At 42.2% G+C, this 27,638-nt stretch overlaps 1 protein-coding gene across 1 annotated transcript in view; it reads left to right on the plus strand.

Moving 5' to 3' along the window:
- The window catches only part of arhgef17 (Rho guanine nucleotide exchange factor (GEF) 17), a 64,661-nt gene that overhangs the window by 20,926 nt on the left and 16,097 nt on the right, over positions 1-27,638 (plus strand). Inside the window, exon 3 of the mRNA XM_085370621.1 lies at positions 23,197-23,274. Coding sequence (XP_085226747.1) covers positions 23,197-23,274 — 78 coding nt within the window. The remainder of the gene's footprint in view (positions 1-23,196; positions 23,275-27,638) is intronic.

The raw sequence follows: 27,638 nt of genomic DNA on the forward strand, positions 1-27,638 counted from the left end.
TACCTTAATTAAGAAGCCGCACTGTTGTATAATTGGGTCACTTTTCAATGATGAATCAGTGCAGAAACTGAGATGTTGGTATAGTTTGGAAAAATGATACTTACTGGAAAAAAAGAACTTTGATTTCTTTGCTTCTGGTTTCGGCTACTGATCCCCCTTTACCAGCGCTGATGTGAAGGCTTTATCTGAGTGGGGACACCTACCACTTAGGAGAATACCACAGTGGATATTCGCACATTCATCATTGGCAGAGTCACTATTTGAGAGCACCACACCCGATCCTGCGAGCATAAGGGAAGCCTTAGTGGCAAAACTCATACACAAACAAAAGCAAACAAAATCAAACCAACAAAAAAGGCTCAGGCCGTTCCCTTTGGGATCTCTTGGTACTCAGCACATCACAGAGTGACCGGGACACAACATGAACAGGATGTGCACAAGTCAATGACATCATATTAAACAGCATCATCTCTTGCTGGAGCTGAGCACAAATCCATGTGTAAATTCATTTGTAAAGTTTGATCTCTGTTGTGTAGAGAGTCTCCACAAAACTGGCGCCGAGCTGTAGCCTCCCCCGTCATTCACCTCTGGAGCTGAGCAGCCTCCGGGGTCGACACCAGACCTTTTAACCTCTGCACCACAGAGGCCTAACAGCTACGTACATGACAACCTCTTATCTTGTTTACGGTAGGCTGCTCCTCTGGTAATAAGTAAGACAGTTTTGGGGTATGTGGAGGAGCTGGGTCCTGGTGGAAGCGTGACTGACCCATCGTTGTTGTTTTTTTTCCCTTTCTTTTTTTTGTGGTGTCATGTTAACTTTGGATTCCAGCGAGTGTGGAAATTGTTTGAATTCACTGTCAAAGTCAACGGTATGATATGAGTGAGCCGAATGCACGAAATAAATCAGACATCAGACCCGAGGCTGAGTGACTGCTTTATTAAGGAGTACAAGACAAGAACATGGGCGAGGCACAGCGATAAATGATCTTAAACTCCTGTCGGCGCTCTGCCTTCGTCTGTCTCTGTCTCTGTATCACGCCGGTGGTGGATCATGAGATAATTGTAACTATATTTGACCACACTGTAACACTACAACATAAAGTAATATTGGATTTTGCTTGTGTTTTCCGCAGTAGCTATAGTGATGTAGGAGCTGGTGTTGAGATAACGTGTGTGTGTGTGTGTGCTCTATTAATAGGAAGAGAAATGGTACAGGCCTGGGAATGTTGTCCTCTTGTGGAAAAACAAACTTCTCTTTCCTCCCTTCTGTCCCTCTCACTATCTCTCCCCCTCCATGCGAGACAGGAGCGATATGATGGGGATGGAAAGAGCAATTCCAAGATGAAAGGGAGAAGGAAGAAATGTGAGGAGATGAGAAAAAGGGGGAAAGGGAATCATTGTTCAGTTTCACTGTAGAGCTCCTTTTGATTCCTTTCCTTTCTGCGCTCTCCTCTTGTGTTCAGTGTTGATATTTTACTGATAAGTGATGAACATTTTCCACTTAGAGGCACCGATCACAGAAAAGTCTCACACTGACCTTTCTGCTTCATTCCTTCCAACTTAAAGGTGCTCCCAATGTTAGATATTAATATATAGGTATTGTTGTTGCATTGTTACATACATTTAAATACACCGACTTTAGTATTAGGTTAAACTGAGGGTTGCAGTGCCTGATTCATTGCTGTAATCTGGCTGACTGATCAGATAGATTCCAGGTTGGATCCCCCTTTTTTACCTTCAGAACTGCTTTAATTCTTGATATTGTAGATTCAACAAACATTAATCAGAGATTTTAGATTTTATTGTTATGATAGCATCACACAGTCGCTGCAGATTTGTCGGCTGCACATCAGTGATGAGAATCTGCTGTTCCTCCACACCCCAAAGGTGCTCTCTTGGACTGAGATCTGGTGACAGTGGAGGCCACTGGAGTAGTGAACTCACTGTCATGTTTGAGAAACCCTTATGAGATGATTTGAGCTTTGTGACACGGTGCGCTGTCCTTCTGGAAGCAACCATCAGAATATGGGTATGCTGATCATACTGGGATGGTCAGTAACTACACTCAGGTAAACGATGCACTTAAAACAATTACACCACCACCAGCCTGAACCGTTACTAAAAGGCAGGATGGATCCGTGCTTCCATGTTGTTTACACAAAATTATAACCACACCTTGTGGCAGCAGAACTCAACACTTTTTTAGACCAGGCCATGTTTTTCCAGTCTTATCAAATCAAATCAAAGTTTATTTCTATAGCACATTTTAAAATACCAATGTTCATCAAAGTGCTTCGCAGTCGACCGCAAGACAGAGAAAATTCGGGACAGAGCATAACAAGCAAACAGGCAACAAACAACACATTTGCCACAGCGCATTGCAGCCACATTTTGAACTAACTGCAGAAGCTGAAGGAGAGAGTGTTGGAGGCCCAAGTAAAGACAGTTGCAATAGTCCAGTCCAGAGGTAATGAAAGCATGAATAAGTTTTTTGAGGTCTTTTAGTGGTATATAGGGCTTTGCTTTGGACATTTGGCGTGGCTGACAGTCTTATGTTGTTTGTTGAGCCTGTGTGAATTGTAGCCTTGGTTTCCTGTTCTCGGCTGACAGGAGAGGGTGTGGTCTTCTGCTGCTGTAGCCCATCTGCTTCAAGGTTTAATGTGCTGTATCTTCAGAGATGCTCTTCTGCACACCTTGGTTGTAACAAGTGGTTATTTGAGTGCCTGATATTATCAGCTCGAAACAGTCGACCTTTTACATCAAGGCATTTTTACCCAGAGAATTGCTGCTCACTGGATATTTTCTTTTTTTTTTTTTTGCCCATTCTCTGTAAAATCTAGAGATGGCTGTGTGGGAAAATGCCAGTAGATCAGCAGCTTCTGAAACACTCAGACCAGCCGACCGTGCCATGTTCAAAGTCACTTAAATCTTTCTTCCCCATTTTTGGTGCTCTGTTTGAATTTTGGCAGGCTGTTGGCCACGTTTACATGAGTTGCTTTCATGTCATTGATAGATATTTGCATTAATGAACTTGTATATCTAACAAAGCAGACGATGAATGTATTTGCACAAAGTAATGCTGCTGCTTTTGTCTTTTGTCAACATGTTTAAAGCAAACTTCACTAAAGCAGTGTGTTCTTCTCTTCAACAGTTGGAATGCTGTTTTCTGTCATCTCCATACTGGCAGCAAACTGATGAAACCAGGCAAAGAGTTAAACCTCTTTTGCTCACGATTGCTCACCTTCTAGTAGCGCTAAACAAGTGCAAATGAGCTTTTACAGTTAAGTAATTGTGACTGTAAAACAGGATTGTCCTTTTTTGTACATGTGGCTTCCATGACAAAGTGTAGAAGCTTTGGCATCATGTTATGATGCTCATATTTTTTTATTTGTACTGACGGGAAAATTAAGGAATGTGGCACGAGCTACAAAGTGTACAGCACATTTCCAGCTGTAGGCTCCTGGTTGGTTCCACTTGTGGAACATATTTTGGTCCCAAAAGTTATAAAAGCCATTTTACTGAAGGTTTATTTCGGCGCTGAGGTGTATTTTTACACGTGAAGCGCATTCCTACTCGTACAGTAGCCAGTGTGCGGATGGATGCATTGTTTGTGTGTGTGTGTGTGTGTGTGTGTGTGTGTGTGTGTGTGTGTGTGTGTGTGTGTGTGTGTGTGTGTGTGTTTATGCAGACGTGCTACCTGGATTCCTGCATTCCAGTCTTTTGGGCTCAAGCTAAAACATTCTGGGAAGCAGAACGGAGGGAGGGGAACATGAAATGAAAATAAAAGAGTGGAAAAAGAAAGAATGAGAGGATTGTGGCTTCTTATGATTCCTTCCATTCTGAGGCAGAGATCCCAGGGTTTATTTTTGTGCCTCATGAGGGGGTTGTACCCTCAAACAGGCTGATTGTGATGTAATCTTTTGTCCCCCACCCCCTCTTTTCCTCTTGTCTGCTTTATTTGCTCCAAATTAAACTTCTCCTGTGTTGCTTCACAAGTCGAAACCTAAACTCATTTTGTTGGCTTTTGCCTTGTTTGACCTTTTCAAAAAGTGCGTTTGATCTTTGAGTTGAGTTGAATTTTAATGTAAAAGTTTTTTGTTTTTTTTCAATCAAGAATTCAGTGCAGTAAAGTGGGTGATGGGGTGAGTACTTTTGGAGAGTGGTTAGGAAAGAAACCTTCACTTGGATTGTAGTCAGCATGCGTTTGCTGATCTAATCGCTCCCTCTCAGAGCAACACTGGGACTGAGCCCGTATCACAAACACAAACACACACACTGACATACACACACGCGGCACTGCCATATAAGGAGAGAGCAAGAGGGAATCAGGCAGGGTTGAAACAGGGGGTCCTCTTTTCTTCTCTGCCCTTTTTTTCTCTCCATTTTTTTTCTTCCTTTCCTGCAAGTTCATTGGCAGCTCTCTCCCCCCTTCTCTATATTTATGCTGTCATTTTCACCCATTTATCCACTTCAAGTTGCTGTCCTATCCCCACTCTTTACAATCTCATACTTTGTCCTCCTTCCAAGTCAGAAACTCTCTGTCTCTTTCTCTAGGAAGACGGTACACGCCCAGTTTTTTTGGAAAGCTCTCTCTGTATCATTTAAACATTTTCTTTCCTCCTTGGCTTTACTCAGGAGTACACATTAACTAAATGCCCCACTGCTCACAAGCCACTGTTCAAATAGGCCAGTGATATTAGCACTGTTCAAACAGAGTGTAGGACCATTAGGAATTAAGTCAGTTTTCTAAGCAAACAAATGAGAACTACTACCAAAAATAAAATGAGTTTTGTGTTGATGTAGCACTGGTGCAAGACTTTGATCTTCATAACATCTTTTCAGCGGCTTGGCTTTTAGCAGCTGATATCAATATTTGACAAGATGAGGTATTGTGGAAAATACTTGGGCTGCATAGTTGGATCCATGTCTTGTTTTACAAAGCTTGTTGTTCTTTGCGTTATTGATCCATCATGTTGTTTTGTTAGCAGAACCTTGTTCTTGTTCAAAATCTTATTAAAAAAAGGAGAGTTTGTACTTTTGGACCTCCTGTGTGTTTTGCGAGGAGCGGCAAAGTCAAGTTTGACACTGATGGTGAATATTTCGACAGAGCAGCGGTTAATGTGTACAGTAAAGATGACATGGTGCACCCCCCGTGGCTTCTGTGTGTGTGTGTGTGCGCGCATTAAGTACTGCAGAGGAATGCGACTGTTTCATGTGAGCAGTTATAAACGGATCTACTTTCCTGGGAGTATCCGGTATCAGAGAGTGTGTGTGTGTGTGTGTGTGTGTGTGTGCGTGCCTGTAGTTGAGATAAAGAAAATGATTCCCTTTTTTAGCTCTGTCCCACTGGGAGGATAACTCGTGGGAGGGTGGTCCTCCGTCAGGTCCTCGAGCACGAAGCAGCTTTTATGTTTGACATCACTCTTTCAGTGCTGAGGTTTATGTAAACGTATATGCTTATTTAATAAGTGACACATTTGTTGCCATGAAAGAAATGGCAGAATGGGAAGCCATTAGTCTGACACTCATGCTTCTTGGCTGTGTTTCCTTAAAAATCAGCTCATTAACCACCAAATAACTAACGGTTGAATTTGAGTCAGTAGAAAAACTTACTGTACTGTTAAGGGTATTATTAATAATAATTGGTGGATGAGGGTTTGCTGGCTGTCACTAGGTCAAATCGCCGGCAAAGATGTATATGGTGCTAACCAAAAACCAGCTTGAGATTCCATCGGTTGTTAGCAGATTGTCGTGAGCACTTGTAGTTTGATTTTTATTTATTTATTTTTTTTAAAAGCGGTGAGTTGTCTGCAAACACTCGCCTCATAAAATGTGCTCCGTACCGCTGCTGCCGGTATGTTTCTGGCTTGCACTGAACTTTTTCAAGATTCACTAACACTCCGTGGGTAGTTGGCAAATGTTTGAAGACAAGTTGGCATATTTCATGAAACTTATGGTTGACACACAAATGAGCAAAGCAATCCCAACTAAACTTTAGGTGCAGCGCTGTACACCTCGTACCTACGACCGATTTCACCAAGCAGTTAGCAGCAGCATTCAGCTACCACTTGCCAGCTGCTTTGGGAATATGTATTTTTAATACCTCATGGTATATACATAGTGCTTTGCTTCTAAGTGCTCTCTTACAACACATTCACCCAATCACACGCATTCATACGGTGCTTGTATATCAGCATAAGCACGAGGTTCAGTATCTTTGCTAAGGATATTTTGCCGTGCAGACTACAGCTGGAGCTATGTAGAGTCAACACAAATACTATGGAGAAAACTGTTCTGACAGTGTGATACTGTAACTTGGTTCCAGTCTTCGGTTGTACTCCCCCTCTTCCCACTTTTGCGTGTTTTCAATGTAAACCATGATGATAATTTAGTTTCATAACCTGCTAACTTTATTTTCTCTTGACCTCCATCCTCCATCCTCCACAGTTTTTACTTTTTAAATATCTTTTTGCTGTAACCATTTATTTATTTATTTATTTTTTTATTTTTAGTGGGTCACAGCCAGATAACCAGCCTGGCCTCCATGTTGCTGCCAGATATTGTTGCTAGGTGACTTGTGACGCAACTGCATCGCCTCTGTTGTGTAACACTGCAGTGTTAATGTTTGTGTGTAGGTGCTAATTATGAGGTTCTGTGTGCAGCCTGGTTTTTCATTCATGCTTTCTCTTGCATTCAGATGTTTCTGTAGCAACCAGTGTAACATAGCAACTGAGCAGCCAATAGCAGAGCTCGATCTCTCTGCTTTTCTCTTGCTCCATCTTTTTCCCTCTCCCAGACTCACCTGCCTTCCTGCCCAAACTGAAAGGGTCTCAAAAGAGTTCCTCTGCAGCCTTTTGGTTGTACTGCCAGTTGTCACTGATCCTGAAAGCTCTTTCAGAGGGAAAAGTGGCAACCGCAGCTGCTGATTGTGTGCAACAGTAGCAAGTAACAAAAGTTTCACATGGTCAAACTCCAGCAGCAGCCGAGCAGTGAAAATCTGTGCCTCTGTGGCACGTTGACATGGGCGGCGACTCTTTAAGTGAACTGAAAAGAGGCAGAAACTCACAACGTTCCTGCCTCCAAAGGCCTTTAGATGTTCTCAACCATTCAACACTGAGCATTTCCTCCTCTGGTGCTTAAGAATAGCAGTTATACTGAAGTACTGGGTTTGCTGCCTAATCCTGAAGACGTGAGTCCCTTCACTCATTTCACTTTCCCACAAAACGGGTGAAGCTGTTCATGGGTGCGTGCTGTGCTGCACAGCTTAAAGGTGTACAGGTTTATCACAGAGTGAGAGTGAAGCACAGAATTGATGAGTGAGCTCCAATTCAGACAGGCTATGGAAACAAGTGATGTGAGGTTCATGAGAGTGGGACAGAAGGAATTTGAAATGGAAATGTAGGTGAAAATGTGGAAAGATTTCAAGCTCATGGCACTCTCTATCCTGTCCACGTGTCCACGTGTGTACAAAGACGCCAAAATGTGTCCACACTCATCAATTATTCCAATTTTTTTTCTAATGTGTTTGCGTTTTCATGGCTCTAACCTTTTCTCTGAAAGGGTTAGACTACCTATAGATGTAAAAAAACAATAAATTTGTTTTAGCAGTTATTGTACACACACAGAAAAGACACACATGTGGGGATTGTAGTCCGTGAGGGGGCAGGAATGTTGAGGAAAGACGGATAAGGGCGGAGGAAGAGGGACTAGAAAGGGTGAGAAAGAAAGGGGGAAAAGTGAAGTGAATAAAGTGGAAAAGAGAGACGTACTTAATCCACAGTGTGGCGTTTAGTATGGGATAAGCTGCAGTTTTCTAACAGTGCAGAATCTGCTGAAAGAAAAGCTCTCTAGCTTATTCCTCGTTCCCCATCCCTTCTTTTCCTCTCCTCTCGGTCTCAACACGATTTTACATACCGCCAGGCTTGGGAGTCACTGTGTGAGAACATGTATAAGTGCTGCTTAAGTGCCAACATTTTCTCTGCATGCCTTTTGAGAGATGGCTTCCTGGGAAATCCAGCTGACGGTCTCTTCGTCATCCTTATGTTACTGGTAACTTTATAAATAACGCAGTTCCTTATCAAAGACGCAGGAGGGACCTTTTATTTTTCATGCTTACTGAGAGAGGCGGCGTGAGACGAAATCTAGGGATTAGCTCAGCGAAAGAGAGGTGGCGCAGGGTGTCAGAAAGGAAAAACTGGGTGGGAGACACAGAGACAGACAAGGTATTTCCGGAGCGGTGTTAGGGTTAAGGCTAGTCTCTGTGGCTGATGGCTATCTGTCACAGCCCAGTGATTTGTGGGGTAGGTTGCTGGACAGGAAGTGGAGGGGATGTCAGATTAAAAGGCTGCGGTGAGACTGGAAATCAAGGACTTGGATGAAGAGTTGATCAAAAGCTGCGTTTGTCACTGTAATGCTGTCTGGTTGAACTCGGGTGTGTCGGCTGATAAAGTTCCTGTGAAGAACGTGCGCTAACTAACACGTGCATGAATCTACATGATTTTTATGACATCTTTGCAAGGTCCCCGTTTTTGTTTTTGTTTTTCTGTCAGTTCACATTCCACACTTTAATCCTCCTATACAGTAATCACTCCTAAATGGTCAATTTACTGTTAGGAGGTCATTTAAAATACTTTATTGGGGTAGATGATGTGATCAATTCATTTCTAAAAATACACTCAAATGCAGTGTATTTGAGGAAGAGTGAATTCTCATACCAAAATTGGTGATCGATATAAGCTTTAGGTTGCTTTTGATTTTGATCGTAATATTAAGATGGACATGGCTGCTGCTCCGAAGGGTCGGTGGCTCATCAATCGATATTTCCGTGGTAGAATTCAATTCTCCCAGTCGGCACTTTGAAGCGTTGTTGAGCAAGGTGCTGAACCCCAAATTCCCCTTGATGCTTCTGCTTGAGTGTGAATGTGTGCATGATAGTTAGACCTCGGATAAAGATGTAGAATAAAATGCTGTGGATGCACAGTTAAACTACAGGAGCATTCTATAACCTATAAGATTCAATATTTGGCTTTTACTGAGGCTCTGAATCCACAAGTTTTGATTTTGTTTGTCTAAATACCATGACTATATTATTTATTTAGGTGTTTCCATGATTGCGTGCCCTTAGCTACCTTAGCTTTAAATCAGTACGTGCATGTTGCGTTGCACACGTGTATTAGCTCAGTCGTCAGTCGTGTCCTTGCCTCAGCCTCACCTCTTGGGGACAAAGGCTCTTTTCACCACACACTCTCTCTCTTTCGCTCCTCTTTTTCTGTCTCTCTCTCACACACATACGCACATGCACGCAGACCCATAGGGGCTTATTTGGAGAGCAAGTAGATCTTGTTACATGTGATCTCTCTCTCTCCCTCACACACATGCTCACTAAGGCCTCAACAACAACATCCTCGACACGGCTCTGGTGTGATACCAGATGCTGTTTACTTTCCTTATTAAACTTTCAAAGACTCTCATTTTTGACCCGAAGACAAGTATCAACTACCCGGGGAAAACAAGAGGACAGAATATTCTTTATTTATAGAGTATTTTGCAGGAGCCCATCTTTGGATAAGTGGGTTCAATTAGTCCTGTTGTGTCTTTACAGTGGTTTTTATCTTGTGCCAGTGGCAGGATGAGAGTAAAAAACACTTACACCCTGTAATGATTGGTTTTGTTATTACTACTGCCCCCTTGTGGGTTGTGTTTATGCATGTGTGTACACTAAAATGTGCTCTGCTCTTCTTTAGCTGTTGCTCTGCGTGTGTTTTTGTTTTCATAAATACAGCTGGTTACAGTTATCGGTGTCTGCAGGAGGTTGTGGCCACAGATTCATCCAGCTCAGATATATATATATATATATCTGTATCTGTACACACACAGATGGAGAGTGGACGAGATGGAAAGATGTATCTGGAAACAGAAATGTGAAAAGAAGACTGAGGAGTCATTAAAGTTTCCTGACTAGAGCTCCCACGTGTTTGCTAGCAATGCCAGTGTTCTTCTCCCCGGAATAGCTTGCTGTTATCTTGTTACCCAGCATTGACACAGGGAGGTTAACAGAGCTACACTCCCCGCAGCAAGACACACAGAAACACATAAACAGAGGCTCAGATGGCAGGGGGTGTGTCCCTGTACAGGTGTGTGATGACAAATCTGTTTTGATCTGTTTGGCCAGTCATGCGTCCACCTCACTCTCACTCTCTTTGTCTCTAACTCACACACCTGGGGACCTGGGTGACAGGTGTCATCAGCCCTCCTACATGTTTATCTATGGGCTGCCTCCAGGCTGACTCAGTTTTGTGGGGTGATGTTGGCTCAGAGGTTGCAATACAGATGTCACATCAGCTGTCATTTAGCAGCACTTTGTGTCACTCACTGATGCAGGCAGACAGGCAGAGCCGCTGAGCAAAGTATTAAACCACGCACGCATTTCTTTGCAGGGCGTGGAGGAAGTATGAGGTTTGAACCACAGCTGCAGATGCATCCCACTTGTGATTACCCACATGTGTGTCTGGGATGGAGCTGTGGTGTGTATTTTTTAATGCAGCTTTTGTTGTTGTTTTATGTATCAGCTGATCACTGCCTGCGTCTGTGAGTTGAAAACGGCAAAAAGGTTGTGAGAGTGAGTGAAAGTCATTTGTTCAATCAGTACCTGAATATAGTCACAACTGTGTAATTCTTCCTCTAAAGGCCACAGTGATCTTAATCCGACCGTGCAGTCTAGTTTGTATGGTTGTGAACACACACGGGTAGGAAATCTGGGTCAGCCTGCTACGAGCCGCTAACTCATTCAGGAAAACGCTCCTGTGTCAGACGGCCCGCTGATTGTACATGTGCACACATCCACATATGCACCTGAACCTAGCAAGTGCGTTAGTCCCGAGCTAAACAGGAAGCCAGAGAATGTGAGCACACTGGGGTTGCTATGGAAACAAGATGCCACACAAAATGCTGATGTAACTGGTTCAGGTGAGGATTGTGACATGTGTGCACTCTCGCAGCTCAAAAGAAGAGGTGTTAAACACACATCAGTGAACCACACGTGACACCTTTACGTGACACATGGGGTGGCTGTAGCTCAGGTGGCAGAGCAGGTCAGCCACTAATCAGAAGGTCGGTGGTTCGATCCCAGGCTGCATCCTGGCTGCATGCCAAATATCCTTGGGCAAGATACTAACCCCGTGTTTGCCTACTGGTGGTGGTCAGAGGGCCCGGTGGCGCCTGTGTCCGGCAGCCTCGCCTCTGTCAGTGTGCCCCAGGGCAGCTGTGGCTACAATGTAGCTTGCCATCGCCAGTGTGTGAATGTGTGTGTGAATGGGTGAATGACTGAATGTAGTGTAAAGCGCTTTGGGGTCCTATGGACTAGAAAAGCGCTATACAAATGCAGGCCATTTACCATTTACCTTTACCGGGACATGCTGTTCGTTCAGTGAAAAATGGTTTTGGTCTTTTAGGCTTTAGCTAATTTTACCACTCATGGCAAATGCCCTGCAACTTCAACTTAAGTATTTTGGTGATCGCCACCTTGATGTTTTGAAGCCAGACTTTGCACCTGGGCTGGGTGGATCAATCACTCCCTGTGTTTTATGCTAAATGGGACCGTAGAAGTAGAAGTAAACTAAAATGCGCAGGAGCAAATGACAGTATTGAACCAGCCAGTCACCGTGATAATGGGCCGAGTTAGAGCTGCATATCAGGTTATGGTGTTTTTTATGCAGAAGCATAAATCCTGTATAACATGTGCCCTAATGTGCTGCAGACCGTATGAATTATCAGTGTCTTGCCCTTCACCCACCATGTCTCTGGATGTCCATTGTTCACTTCTGGCTCCAGGAAACTGTGCCTCCTATAATGCTAACCTCGAGGCTTTGAAACTACAAGCTACAGTGGCTAATGTCGTTATTTTATTTATTTGTTTTTTTGCTTATCTCTACATTTAACTGATGTAATGTTTGACTGCTTAACGTTAGGTCTAAACTTGAGCGAGAGCTGTATTTTTAACCATTAATATACTCAGTTTTTGGACTGAGTTACTGAGTCTTATACTAAAGCAGTATACTTCAGTGCAGATACCCTGGCCTTATTCTTTTATTGTGGGGTACAATTAAAGGTAATAACGTCACAGTTATAAGTCAGACTGAATGCTGACTGTTGAAAGAGGGCGATTTCTGGCAAAGACAAATGGTGTTAATGTTAGCATACCAAAGAACACAGAGAGGCATAGGTAAAGGAAAAAAGTTAAAATATAGAAAGCACTGGAGCTCTGAGGAAGGAGCGAGTGCTTTTGTACGTGTTTATGATGCTCTTTGTTTGGCATTAAAGGTATTTTGCTGGAAAAGAAACAGAAACCCTGAGGCAAAACATGAATTGAATTGAATATTAAAAAATATCTGCTACACTCCAGACATCCCTGAAATCTGATCCCTGTCACTACACTTTCATAAGTGACTTATTGTTCCTATAGCAACAAGGATTAAAAGACAATTTCCAAGCCACGGGCTTGACCTTTAAATGTCTGTTTGGTGAGCTTTTGTCTGATCTCTGTTGGAGAGAAAGAGCCTAAAGTCTGTTTGAGGTTATTTGTGACTGAAAAAAAGAGACTAAAAGTCGCCTCATACTGAAATTCAACAGTGTATGACCCCAGTTTACCTTGTTACGTTACGCTCAGTGTTTACCATTAGCTTCTGTCTGTCCATCCGTCCATTACTATTAATTTGAAATATTAAACTTCATGTTTGTTAAGTTCTTGTAGATATGTTTTATTGTGTCGGATGATTCGAAAGCTTTCCTCACTGATGTTTTCAAGGACATATGTATGTAAAAATGGACAAATTTAAGAAATATGGGCATTAAACACTCAGTCAAATAACTCTGATAGGATTCCAGGTTATACCAATAACCAGGAATGAGGGAGATGGTCTCCTGTACTCCTCACCCTCAAACCATCTGTCTTCTCTGTCCAAAACATGAACATGTCCATCCTCTGGTACAGCTCATTCTTTTTCTGATGAGCTAACTCTCGCGTGTTGCTCTGCGTCTTCACAATCCTAAAGGAAAGTCCAGTACTAGTCTAGTTTGGGGTGATGGGAGACCCTGCCCCAGTTAGGTCACCAGCCCATTACAGGGCTAATACACAGAGAGTCAGACACGCATCACGGTCAAATTCAGATCTATGACCAAGTTAAAATCTCCGCTCAACAAAACATGCATGTCATTGGATTGTTGGAGGCAGTAATGTGATCAATTAATCAAAGACAAATTGGGAGATTTTTGAAAACAGCCTTCATGTTTTTAGAGTTAAAACTGAAGTTTGCTTGTACAAAAATGGTAAGCAGTGTAAGTGGTCATAGTTGGAAGGAAAAAACAACAAAACTCAGGTACAGTCATTTAAAAAGGACACCTTTGCTCACTGTTGTCATGGTTATGTGTGGGCTGCTGCTGCTATTCACTGCTCTGCTCAGCCTGACCGTGTAGAAACAGCAGAAATGGCTTTCCCTTTTCAAATCTGTTTCTCACTGTAATGGCAGGAGGGGAACTTTGTAGTGACTTCTCTTTGACGCTCAAAAGACCTTCCTCATGGCGAAGGCTTTATTTGATAAGTTAGAGAGGAAGTGGATGGATTTTAAACGGCACGCTGCTCATCCTAAGATGCTTCAATCGAGTATTTGTGGGGGGGATTGGTCGAGCCTGGCTGGTGTGAAGAGGAGCCTAAGCGCTGTGAGCGTCTGCCCTGCCTGCTGTCTCTTATTATACACACCCAGGGGGAGGGCCAGGACACACTCGAACACACCCACACACGCAGACGTGTGCACACACGCACTTTCTATCTCTCCCCTGTGCCGCACACAGACACACCACGACATGCACTCAGGTCTTGCTTACATCATCCGTGCAGCAGAAACAGATCAGACACCCGTGCATACATGCTGAAGTGCACTCCCTTGCCTTTCACTTTGACGAGCTGCGCAGCTGAGCCTACCTGCTCTAGAGCAGGCGCGAACCGAAGACACGAGATTACATTTATGGGAGAGCAGGCAGGCTGCAAGAAAACAGCTGCAGGAAACATGCTTTATTTAACGTGGTAAGAGGGAAAGGTGGGGGGAATCCTTCGACCGTCAGGTGTGTCTGCTTTTCTTTATCTGGCAGAGATGAAGACCGAGTTTGTGTGAGTAAACAAACGGGTAGAAACCTTCACGGGCTGCCTCGCGGGAGTGTCTTATGTGCCAAAGTGAGTGTGCGTTCGGGCACACGGACCGTTCCGTATGCTTCAGATGGTTCGAACCCTAGCGCAGTTCAGCATCGCTTTGGAGGAAATGAATGAGAATGGAGAGAATACAGGAGATGAAGGAGGAGGAGAGAGAGATGGAGGAGGAGGAGAAGCTGGCTACAGAGATGCAGTGGATCAGTTCAGAAACAACAACGGCAATAGTAACTCCAGTGGGAATCTGAATGGAAATGGACTTAATGCTGGAAGCCCCAATGGAGAGGTAGATCAGTGGTTTTTGTTTATTTGTAGCACATAAAGGTGTGTGTTGCCCTTCTCTGCATATTAAAAGTTATCATTGGCTGATCCAGCTCGGTTTAGTTTTCCACTCTGTCCAACCTGTTTTATATCAGCTTTTTAAAATTCCCTTTCTTTAACTTCTTCTCCCCTTTTGGCTGCCTCAAATTCTGTTTGTCTTGTCCTAATTTCCCTGCCTTTCTTTCATTTTTATAGCTCATTCCTTGTTTTATTTTATCTGTCTCCACTGGATAATGTCTTTTTTCAGACCCCCCTCTGTCTCTATGTGTTGCATGTCTATAATACAATTAGAGCTGAGTGAATCACACGATTAGCGGACAAGCCCCCACTTAATGTATGTTACATAATGTGGGCACAGTGGTACCCAAGTGCCTAATATCTCACCTTTCTTTAGAAATTACAGTTTCAAGCAAAGAAATCACTGAATTATTTGTGAAAATTAGCCACATTTATTTAAAAATTAGTAATTAAAAATTCTCTACCAGAATCAGTTTGTTTTGTGCGTCTTTAGGGTATTTGAAAACTTTTATATGATAGCTCTGATAATGTACAGAAGCTATCCGCACAGTTACAAAACTACAAATAAATAATTTTTATACAAACTCCACAAAATAGACCTAAAGTCATGTTCAGGTGATGTTTTGTTTCTATAACTATCAGTATCATTTACGTGGGAGATAGATCATGGTTTTAAGTAACAATACTGCATAAATTTCATGTCTATGAAACATCCTGAAGCATTGTGCATGTTTTATCTATTTATGATAATTCGGCCGTGAGACCGCAATTGGATTTTTGGTTAACCTTTAGCTGTCATCATAATCATCATCATCATCATGTGGGATCGGTGGCCGATCAAAACAAGCTAGAGCAACTGATATCTTTTGATATAGGACACAAATAAAAGTTAGGGCTCCAAAAGTTCTGCAAAATTAAAATTCTATCATCTACAAATCTCTCGGCCAATTAGTTCATCGACTTAGAAAGATTGTTTTTCACATTATAAATCCCCAAATCAGTAAATACTTGATAACTTAGCTCAAAAATCAAAAATGCCAACAAACCAGTTATTCATTTTCTTTAGATTTTATTTTTTGTGAAATGGTGCAAGTACCAAATACACACCTCTGCACTAACTGTTTTATTCACTGTGTGAATGAGAGGTGAAACCAAGGTGAGGAGCTATTTACAGGAAGAGGCAAAGAGGAAAAGTTGGGACAGGCGATGAATTTAAAGAGGTGAGGATGGAGAAGCTAGGAAGGGGGATCAATAGTTCATTCGTGTGTCTGAGAGAGAGAAAATACGATTGATCACTATAGAGTAGGTCAGAGCAGTCTGGGCCTGCAAATGACAATTAGAGAAGCCCATAGAGATGCACATTTATGCTTTTTATCTGCATGCCAGAATTGTACAGAAAGAAAGCTTGAACACTGTAAATGAAGCGAAGGATGGAGGTCCCTTGCTTTCAGAGCTGCTACCTCAACAATGTGAAAATCCATCTTAATGTTTACAGCTGCCTATAAATAAAGGGAAAATGATAAAAGGAAATGATAGGCGATGAGGATGTTTTCTCTTTGGGCTAAGAGGACGCCTGTTGCTGCTTTTGCCAGGCTGTTGCCAGGGGATACAGTAGTCGGGAGGGGGGAGGTTGGGAGTGGGTGATGAGAAGTGACGAGAGCAACTGGAAGGAGCTGCAATGCTGACTCTGATGCTTTCAGTGAGCAAACTTCAGCTCAGAACACATTATGTTAACATATTTTTCAACTAAATTCACTAATGTTGTCCTAATGTTGGTTTTTTAAGTACAATTAATTAGAATAAACAAATTAATAAAATAAAAATGCTTATGACCTTCTTTAATTTAGGTCAAAAAGCTAATCTAGCCACCTATGCTTGCTACAAAAGCGAGTTACAATAGTTAACTTTAGTGGATAAATAATAGAGGCTGACCAATATGTCAGCCCTGCTGATATTATCTATTTGCTAATATTTATAGATTTATTGGTATTGCCTTTATACCGGCCGATATATGAAAATTAAAAAAGGAGAGATGGGAGAAACCCCCTTCAGCCATGTTATGGGTGTTGATGTTGCATAGTTTATCAACCGGAGGTCATTTTGCACCATCTTTCATCAGCAACACGCATTTGGAACGGAACAAATACAAAAAGTAGCTTATCAAACAATAAAACAAGAAGACTTTTAAACCGCATTCTCATTGTATTTTACTAAGGAATCGGTTAACTACACATAACAAATGTTTAGTGAGATATCAGTTTCAAGTCCCCAAATACTGCTATCAGTATGAATCTTACAAATCCTGTATCTGCCAGGCTCTAATAAATACAAACTGCTTCACGACAACCATAAAAACACAACAACTCACCCATAAAAATATACCAAAGCTAAACATTATCACCGTTAAGGTCATCCTCACTTTGAATGATAAGTGATGGCTGATAGCAGCATTCAACGCAGTTATCAAATTGTTTAGCTAATGCTCGCGCCAACAAGCCGGTGCTCCAGTTTTGTTTTTCTACTACATAACAGCATGATGACTTAGCCGTCCACCCTCTCATAAAAAAACAAAAATGCCCAACAACACAGACTTCAAAACAGGTCCTCAAACATCAGGTAACACCAGTGTGGCTATTTCTATTTTTTTTATATATATACATGTTTATAGTCTATGCTTCCACCTAAGCAACTAAGAACCTCTTTTAATCCCTTTGTATGGTTTTGGGTCATTCTGTGTACTAGGAGACAGACAAAAAAGTAAACAGGACCAACACATAACTTTGTAGGGCAGTGTGCAATCTTTTGTGAAAAGCTTTATGCAGCTGCACTCTTTACAGCTGTGTCCCATAATAACATGTGCAAATCTATTTCTTGTTGGATAAAAAGAGGCCACAGAGAGAAAGAAAAGCGAACTTACAATTTCCCAATAACACAAAACTGAACTCAGTTGTGGTACTTAGAGTAATTGGGTACTTCAGTCCTTTCTGGCTAAAAATGACACTTTAAATTAAAGAGATATATTGGGAAATGGGAGTTATGTTCCTAACAGCAAAACACCGTGTGGCATTCTGTTTTTCTCATTTAGTGCAACACTTTAAAGCAACCGAGAAAAATACTGTCTGAAAAAATAAGCAGCACAAGTGGAAACCTGGTTCGTAAATTCGCCTATCGGTAAACTTTATTGTCTAAATGCACTATAGGCTATAACAAAATATCCATCTTATCGTGATAGTGTTGATATTTGGATCCGTAGAAATCCCCCGCGAAATAACTTCAAGTCAAACAGAACAGCATCGGGCAGAGTCGGATGTGTGAGCCGCGGCTTTAATGTTGAGCTGCAGTGTTTGCTTGAGCTGTGAAGAAAAACTTGCTTTACGGACCCCCTGTACTCACACATTATTCAGGCACCAGAGCTCACAGAGGGACACAAGCGAACATATTGTACTCACAAAAACACACACATTCATCCAGACTGTTAACTGAGCATAATGTCTGACACTGAATATGCGTACGAGAGGAGAAAAATTGGGCATTTAACCTGTTAGTGCTGTGAATTTCATCCCAAATAAGCAGACTGTGACGTCTTTCTGAGCAGATCCCAGTTTAGGGTGATTAAATTACACAAATTCATACCTTGTAGTTAAAGCTGCATCGTTGTCGAGATCAGTGGAAGCAGGTGACTCAGGTTTATAAAGGATATGTAATTTAGGAGGTACTATATATTATATGAGTAATTCTTTTAATACTTTAAATTAGATAATTGAGCAACAGCTTGTACTCCAATTCATACATGCCAGCTTTATGTGATCACAGGAGTCGGGGTGTGTGTGTGTGGCATTTTGAGTCATACATCATGGAATCTATTTATTATTAACAGCGAAGATGTTTTTCTTTCTAAAATATTAATTCTTCTCCGATGATCTGATATGTAAGACAAAAGCAGCTTGTGCTTTGCAGGTTTTATGAGATAACAGCAGTGATAGGAGTGGTTTTCTCTTTCCCTGATGAAAAAGCTGAGAACACTGTGGTGGTGACTGTGCCATGTTTGGTCTCTCTGCGCTTAAAAAAAGCCCCCAGCTCTGTGCTGACAAGGACATTATTACATATCCAGTATTTATTGCACCTGTGCTTGATGAATTTCAGAGTGGTTCAGGTGTCAGGGCTAGAGTTGGCATCACCGGTCACAAACAGCCAGAGGCTGTGAGTCCAGCGTGTGATGTAGCTAAAGCCCAAATTAGACTGTACAGACTCAGTGTGGCTGCTACAGTCTGACAGCCTGTCCGGGGTTAGTAGACAAAGAATTGTATGTTTTTTTTATTGTCAATACATTTTGATTATATAGACCAGCGGTCCCCAACCCCCGGGCCTCGGACTGGTACCGGTCCGTGAGTCGTTTGGTACCGGGCCGCGAGAGTTGAGGCTCAGGTGTGACGTGAATAGTTTTCAGGGTTTTTATTGGTTTTCAGTGTTATTTTGTTATCGTTTTTATTGTTAACTCGTTTTTCCTGGGTCTTTTCACGTGTTATGAATAAATCTTCTTTTTTTCGGTACCGGTACTTGTTTTATTTTGTTGTATTTATCCGCGACACCTTAAAGGCCGGTCCGTGAAAATAATGTCGGGCATAAACCGGTCCGTGGCGCAAAAAAGGTTGGGGACCACTGATATAGACACTCCCTGGCCACTTTTTTAGGTACACCTGTTCAGCTGCAAATTCTAAGTCAACCAATCATGCGGTAGCAACTCGTTTAGGCATGTAGACATGGTGAAACGTAAGAAAGTTGCTGGTCTGTGTTTGAGAAACTGCTGATCCACTGGGACTTTACCACACAGCTGTCTCTAGTGTTTACAGAGGATGAGCTGCAAAAGGGAAAAAAAACCCAAAAAACACCAGGTTTCATCTCTGACCTTAATGATGGATCAAGGCCTGTAGCTGTGATAATAGAGTAGAAAGGAGTCATCCTCACTCATTAGACTGTGGCAGCTTTCCTTCTTCCATCTGCCTCTTTTAAGGTAATTTCAGTTTACTACTCCCTGCAGCGTTAATATTACAGAGAAACAATCATAGGGGAGAGAAAAAAACAACATAATCGGTCAAGATCATACTTACTGCAGTTATTGTCTAGTTGCGCTTTCCTGTAAAAAGATGGGTTATTACCAGCATGTTGGGTTTGCTCACATTCGCACCTGTAATTTGAACTCAAAGTCCAGTGATTTTGATAATTAGGCTGACTGCTTGTTTGATGTCCTATTTGGCTGTTTTGTTCGGATCTCGGAATGATGTCTTGTTCCCGGATCTCTGTGTTTACTTGGCTAGAACTGATAAAAAATGGAGGTGGATCTTATTTTGGGAGTTGCATTAAATAAAAGCGCTTGTGAGGAATGTTCTAATATTCGGCTTGAAGAGTGAAAACAAGTCGTGTTGCAGTCGTAGGGTGTTCAACATCTCTTCCTTTTCATGTGACTGAAAGCTGTTAATCCTGGATTCAGCTTTCCGTTTTGAAGGTTGACACTGCCTCAGCCCAGAGCGTCTTGACTTCAGCTCTACTGTGCCTGCCCCGTTGACCAATCAGCCTCTCAGCTGGGGTTACTATGGTAACCCTGCTAGCAAAATGAAACTGGCATTCCTAGCATTATTTCACTGTGTTCTGATGTGTCCATGTGTGATCTAATAAAAGCGACCAGCGCCGGACAGAGAAACATTCCTGTCCTCAGGGAAGCTCCCTTCATATTTAACTTGACTGTCGCGCACAAACGCTCATTGTTTCCCCATCTATTTCTCGTCGGGGTCAAGTGGTCAGCAGCGTTGTTCACTCGACAGCTGTTGTAAGAGTGCAGTTAATTCAGCGCCATTGCACCTGAGTGTGAGGAAATGCGTATATTAACCGGAGTGAAAACAGCCAGTCTCATGAAGAAGCCGTTTCCATGAAGCTTCCGTGAGAAAGAAAGAGGATCCGCATTTGTTAAGTTGATTACTGTAAATGAGGTTTCATTTGTGTGAGACAGTCATGCAGGGACAGCTGTGCTCTTGTGTGGAGGAGCTGCAGCTGAAGTTGCTGGGTGGGGGGAGAAACCAGTTTCCAGCAAAGACCTGACGCGGACCCTGAGAGACACATTCGGCCTTCAGTCGATCCATCAACATTTTAACATATTCACCAGTGTGTGTGTTGCTTCTGTGGACCATAACAGGGGACCAAACCACAGCTACTTAGGGGGCAATTAAGGACTATAAATGGATGATTACTATGTTGTTGTTTGCGTCCCTCTTTAGCTTTGTTTAATCCTGTATCTATGCTCCCCAACTCTATTGTGTTTGTGTGTGTTTGTCAGGGGTGAGTAGATTTGGAGAGAAGGAGCAGTTGAGCTGATTTACAGAGAAGTGTCACTGGCGGCTAACTTTCACTGCTGTTTCCTTATTTAAGAGGGCAAATCTTTCACTTACGATCACTCTGTTCTTCACACACACACACACACACACACACACACACACACACACACACTTCTATACACATTCCTCCATCCATCCACACGCCACCTTTCACTCTCCAGCGGTGCCCCACAGCGCCCCTGGGGTCTCCTTAGATGCCAAACGCTAAACATAACCTTTCTGGGAAGTTATTGTTACGGTTATTTATAGGACACAGCGCTGCTGGCAGAGCGGAGCAGGGGAAGAGGGGGGAAAAGCCTCCTCTGTCTATTTTTTGTGGCCTGTGTGTGTGTGTGTGTGTGTGTGTGTGTGTGTGTGTGTGTGTGTGTGTGTGTGTGTGTGTGTGTGTGTGTGTGTGTGTGAAAGAGAGAGAGAAAGAGGGGGAAAGAGCCATTGTGGTTATATATGCACCATAGGGGTATGCCTGTGGCTCTGTATGATATTTATAAGCCATGTTGGTTACCAGAATATTTTGGGAGTGTCTTTCGAGACCCTGGATAAAGCACATACTCCGTGATTGGAATCACTGATTTCGGTGTCACATTAACTACTTTTTAGCATGAGTCATTATAGCATGAACGAGCCGTGCTTGTGTGGACTTCCTAGCCCCGGTGACGCCTGACCATGGAGATATAATATTTCAATGGAAAAGCTTAAAAAATATAGAGCTCCTGCCACTGAGTTTTCTATTTACTTCTTGAGAAGAACAGATGAGTGAAATCAGATAAACCTAGGACAACAACAGTGATTGTGATTTCAGTTTAAGTGTTGCGTCGGCGGTGTTGGAGAGAAGGCGTGCAGAGAAAGGAAATGTAGATTTAAAATGCCAGAAAGACAAAAGGTCCATTATCGAAACACAAAAAGAACCGCTGGTTGTTTTTGTTTGTGGATATTTTTGACGATGGCGCACATCAGCACTGAAAAATGATGATATTTATTACCATATGACTTACAGGCTGAGTGATGTTTCTCTTGTTTGGTCATAATCCACCCCGCTGTCTTGGGATCTTTTACTTTACAGACTGCTGGGAGTTTCCTGCTTTAAATGTCAACAACATAAAATTTTCATTTCCTATTAAAGTGCTGTTTCTTTGCTTGACAAAACGGAGCTCACTTGCTTTCTTTGTGCCCGTGTTGTTCTGCTTTCGTCTTTACTAACCTGGATGAGCCTATCCCTCTGGAAAAGGGAAAATCTGAACTAATCAGACCTCATGACCTTTTTCCACTGATCCAAAGTCCAACCTTTCTTCTTCCTAGCGAATTGAAGGCTTGTTTCCCCCCAATTATCCTCACTGATAAGTGGTTCTCTTAAGGCTGAACAGCTTTTCCAGGGATTTAATTTCACCAATTGGTGAAAGGATCAGGATTTTCTTTTTCTGACTACATTTCTTCCTTGAACAAGGCTCACGACTATCTGTCCAGGTTTTAATAATGCGTTGGAGGGTCTTCAGCCTAGTTTTAGCAGTTTCGGCAAACTTGTTGAGCAGTCTGAAACTGAGGAACATTATTCCACCACTGCAGGGCATGTTTTCCAGCTTGAGAAGCATCTCACTGCATCAGGTGAGGTTGAATAACTTGTTGCCAGACTAAACATATGAATCACTCTATGATAAGCTTAGTTAAATCTAGGTGGAGTTCTTGTTTTTTTTTTTTGGCCCGGCAGTGTTCGTGTTGTTTTTGCATTTGACGTTCTTTGTCATTTTCCACCTCTGTATTCACTGATTAAAAATTTAAGCCTTAACTTTCTGAAGAGTAAACATACACTCTGCTCAGAATTACCCCATATCAAATTTTGTATCCTGTGTAGAATTTCCAAGTAAAAAGAAATCATGTGAAACTGAACGTATTTAGTGTTTTTAGGCTTTACACTGCCTTTAAAAGCTCACAGTGCTTTCTGATCCTCCATAGCAAGATTCAGTTGTATTTGCTGTACCTGGTACACACTTTTTACTTGACCTTTTGAATTCTAGTTTATTTTTACTTACTTAAAAGGAGAAAAAAAATGAGGAGAATGCATTATATTGTATTAGATTTAGCTAATAGCTATTTTCCATCTGCAATCGCATGGGCAGGTGAGCATAAAACACCACTGCGATATTTTTACAGCATTGCATGTGCTTCTGTTTGTATATTATGTGGTTTGTTCATGACATAAAGGAGCATTAGATATGAACTAGATGACCCTACAAACATTAAGTGACCTTATATTTCTTTCTTATTCTTCTGTCTTCACAGGATATGAGGAAGCATGTCATGATGACCCTCTTAGACACAGAGCAGTCATATGTGGAGTCACTGCGTACTCTTATTCAGGTAATGTAACACACACTCACACACACACATAACTTCACATGCTCTCTTACGTATCTCTTGTTATAAGTGAGTCGTATTCGCAGGCAGACACGCAGAATAACTAAAAACTACAGATTGCTGAGGACATGATTACTGAATAACTGTGGATGTTATGTAATCCACTTATTCTCATTCATCCTGTCAGGCTAATCTGTTAACCCCGTCACATCCCACTGTCATCAGCATTATCTGCCACACACACCCACACTTCTGTATCCTATACCTGTCTGTGCTGTAATAGCTGACTAACCTTTACCCCAAATCTTAGCCGCATCCCTCTGTCTGGTTAACACGTTCCCAAACATGCACACACTCACTCTGGCACCCTGTGATCACCCTGTTGTGTAACCTGTCGCTGTGTGTGGGTGAACAGTAAGCATGCGTCTGCATTTTTACAAAATGTTCGCTCACATGCGCACACGCTGACTTTGACTGTGTGTGTGTTTCTGTGCATATGTGTGGCCACAAAGTGAATAAACCCAGGCCGTGTTCCCATGACGACACAGGGAAAGTAAATGTTACCACGGTGACTGGTGTATAAGTGCAGATCCTTGACGGAGGGTGTCAGATTTAGTTCGGGTGAGACGGCTCTTAAGTTGAAATCGGACTCTTTTGGGTTTCTGTTGAGGGACTTTTGGTGAAGTGCTCTGTGAATAATACAAGCTTTTGCCATATAACTAAGATGATTTTAAATCAGAGAGTACTTTGTGTTTAGTAAAGCTGAACTAATAACAGTGGTTTTAACAGTCTAAACAGTTTACACCTAGTCTTTTAAGAGAGGGCCATTATGCTCATTTTCCTGGTTGCATGGTCAGTAGCAATACTCATGTAGGCTGTTGCTTTTTAATGATGCTCAGGGCACCAAAGTGTGGCTGGAAAATATCCACCACACCATTACACCATCAGCACCAGCCTGAACCTTTACAAGGTAGGACGTAGGCATCCCTTCATGTTGTTTATACCAATTTCTAACCCTACCATTGAGTGCATTCCTGTTCTCAGCTGACAGAAGCGGCATCCAGTGTGGTCTTCTGCTGCTGCCGCCCATCTGCAGATTCAGAGGTGTTTTTCTCCATATCTTGGTTGTAACCAGTGGTTGAGTTACTGTGTCCTTCTTGTCATCTTGAAACAGTCTGGCCGATGTCTTCTGACATCAACAAGATTTTCAAAGACACTTTTTTGGTCTTTTTTTTGGACTGGCCTGTCTGTCTTGTTTCTGACTTGTTCTTGGTGATTGTCTGCCTCAAAAGCAGCTGAGCTGCACATACAATGACACACACTATAGAACAGGTCTGTTTTACCCCGATTCACATTTAGCCCAAAAAGACCCAAAACAGATTTATTCTCTGCAGTACAGTTGTACAGTATATGCATGTGTTACCTACAGTGGGGCAAAAAAGTATTTAGTCAGCCACCGATTGTGCAAGTTCCCCCACTTAAAATGATGACAGAGGTCAGTAATTTGCACCAGAGGTACACTTCAACTGTGAGAGACAGAATGTGAAAAAAAAATCCATGAATCCACATGGTAGGATTTGTAAAGAATTTATTTGTAAATTAGGGTGGAAAATAAGTATTTGGTCACCTCAAACAAGGAAAATCTCTGGCTCTCACAGACCTGTAACGTCTTCTGTAAGAAGCTTTTCTGTACCCCACTCGTTACCTGTATGAATGGCACCTGTTTGAACTCATCATCTGTATAAAAGACACCTGTCCACAGCCTCAAACAGTCAGACTCCAAACTCCGCCATGGCCAAGACCAAAGAGCTTTCGAAGGACACCAGGAAAAGTATTGTAGACCTGCACCAGACTGGGAAGAGTGAATCTACAATAGGCAAGCAGCTTGGTGTGAAAAAATCAACTGTGGGAGCAATCATCAGAAAATGGAAGACATACAAGACCACTGATAATCTCCCTCGATCTGGGGCTCCACGCAAGATCTCATCCCGTGGGGTCAAAATGATCATGAGAACGGTGAGCAAAGATCCCAGAACCACACGGGGGGACCTGGTGAATGACCTGCAGAGAGCTGGGACCAAAGTAACAAAGGTCACCATCAGTAACACACTACAACGGCAGGGAATCAAATCCCGCAGTGCCAGACGTGTTCCGCTGCTGAAGCCAGTGCATGTCCAGGCCCGTCTGAAGTTTGCCAGAGAGCACATGGATGATACAGCAGAGGATTGGGAGAATGTCATGTGGTCAGATGAAACCAAAGTAGAACTTTTTGGTATAAACTCAACTCGTCATGTTTGGAGGAAGAAGAATACTGAGTTGCATCCCAAGAACACCATACCTACTGTGAAGCATGGGGGTGGAAACATCATGCTATGGGGCTGTTTTTCTGCCAGGGGGACAGGACGACTGATCCGTGTTAAGGACAGAATGAATGGGGCCATGTATCGTGAGATTTTGAGCCAAAACCTCCTTCCATCAGTGAGAACTTTGAAGATGAAACGAGGCTGGGTCTTCCAACATGACAATGATCCAAAACACACCGCCCGGGCAACAAAGGAGTGGCTCCGTAAGAAGCATTTGAAAGTCCTGGAGTGGCCTAGCCAGTCTCCAGACCTCAACCCCATAGAAAATCTGTGGCGGGAGTTGAAAGTCCGTGTTGCTCGGCGACAGCCCCAAAACATCACTGCTCTCGAGAAGATCTGCATGGAGGAATGGGCCAAAATACCAGCTACTGTGTGTGCAAACCTGGTAAAGACCTATAGTAAACGTTTGACCTCTGTTATTGCCAACAAAGGTTATGTTACAAAGTATTGAGTTGTATTTTTGTTATTGACCAAATACTTATTTTCCACCCTGATTTACGAATAAATCCTTTACAAATCCTACCATGTGGATTCATGGATTTTTTTTTCACATTCTGTCTCTCACAGTTGAAGTGTACCTCTGGTGCAAATTACTGACCTCTGTCATCATTTTAGGTGGGGGAACTTGCACAATCGGTGGCTGACTAAATACTTTTTTGCCCCACTGTATGTGATTAAATAATATTTGGGTTTTTATCTGGCTTAAAGATTTTAGGCCTTATTTAAAGCAAAATATACAAAAACACAGGTTTGAAATGGACATGTTGGACACACAAAGGAGAAATTAAATTAACATGGATATAGTAATGGTGTAATGGTGGCTAATGGTGTAACTGGGCCATGTCACAAAGACAAATGTTGCCACACAGTTCATTCAAGTTGATTCTGGAGTTTTTCCATCAATGTGCATGTCTGTCTTCCCACTTCACTGCTGCCATACTGCACCTGAGACTATCTAAATACAGAGAGGAAAGAGTTCGTCGAAACTGAGGTGCTTTCCTGTGACATAACGTTCGCAATTCCAGATAGTTACTGATTTGTTATGTAACACATTTCCAAGAAAAATGGATAAAGGAAGTCGACCAGCTTTCTTTTGTACAGATGTTTAAACCAGGAGATTGAATAAAAAGTGAAATGTGTCATGCAGTTCGTCAGTGCAGCATTCACAGCTTAGCGAACTTTGCAAATTTGGGAGCAATAGGGTTGAATCTGTCTGAGTTCATTTAAGAGTTAAGCTTTGAAATTTGGAAACTCAATTAATGCGATCACAGTGTGAGCGTCTCTGAGTTTGAGTGCGTCTGAGTCGAGCTTGTCGAAAGCAAAACTGTGTGATCTACACAGAATAAGGACAAAGGACAAAGTGAAGACAACATGTGATGGCAAAACCCGGTTTAATCATTTTGTTAATGTGCCGTCTGTGTCGACTGTGTTTATTCTGCGTTTACCCCATACTGGCCACAGTGTTCATGAAATGTCTGCTCATATCAGCCTCGATCCAAGATTGAGATATCAGGGGTATGCTGTAACCAGGCATACTGTGTAGACATGTGCAGGTTTGACTTTTGTTTATTAACGCGTTTATCTTTTGTCTTTCTCTTGGTGTTTTTGCTTATTTGTGAATGCAGCTTTCATTCATCAGATAATGCAGGTGGCGTGATGTGAGGAATGAATTGCCAGACGCCAGCTGTTTTGAGCAGTGGCTGTTTTTGCAGTAAAGAGACCGCTTTTAGAGTGCATGAAGATTTCAGCAGCTTTAAGCATACAGCTGCAAAATTCTTGTAAACACATATTTTGTAAAAAATGAAAGAACTCTTTTAGCGTGAATCTTAGGGCTTAAATTGTAAGAAATAAATGTGTAAAATTACAGAAAATGTTCTAGTGGCTTGTTGGACAGACTGTCCTGCAATTATAAAGTGAACTTTTGTTTGTTAATTCAAAGATAATGTCCTATTTCGTTTATTTATTTGTGTATTTCTTTATTTTACTGTGTACAGATGGTGCAAA

Source organism: Diplotaxodon limnothrissa, linkage group LG14, assembly GCF_057381915.1.
Source record: "Diplotaxodon limnothrissa isolate DT_005_m linkage group LG14, D_limnothrissa_male_GT1.1, whole genome shotgun sequence".
Lineage (NCBI taxonomy): Eukaryota > Metazoa > Chordata > Actinopteri > Cichliformes > Cichlidae > Diplotaxodon > Diplotaxodon limnothrissa.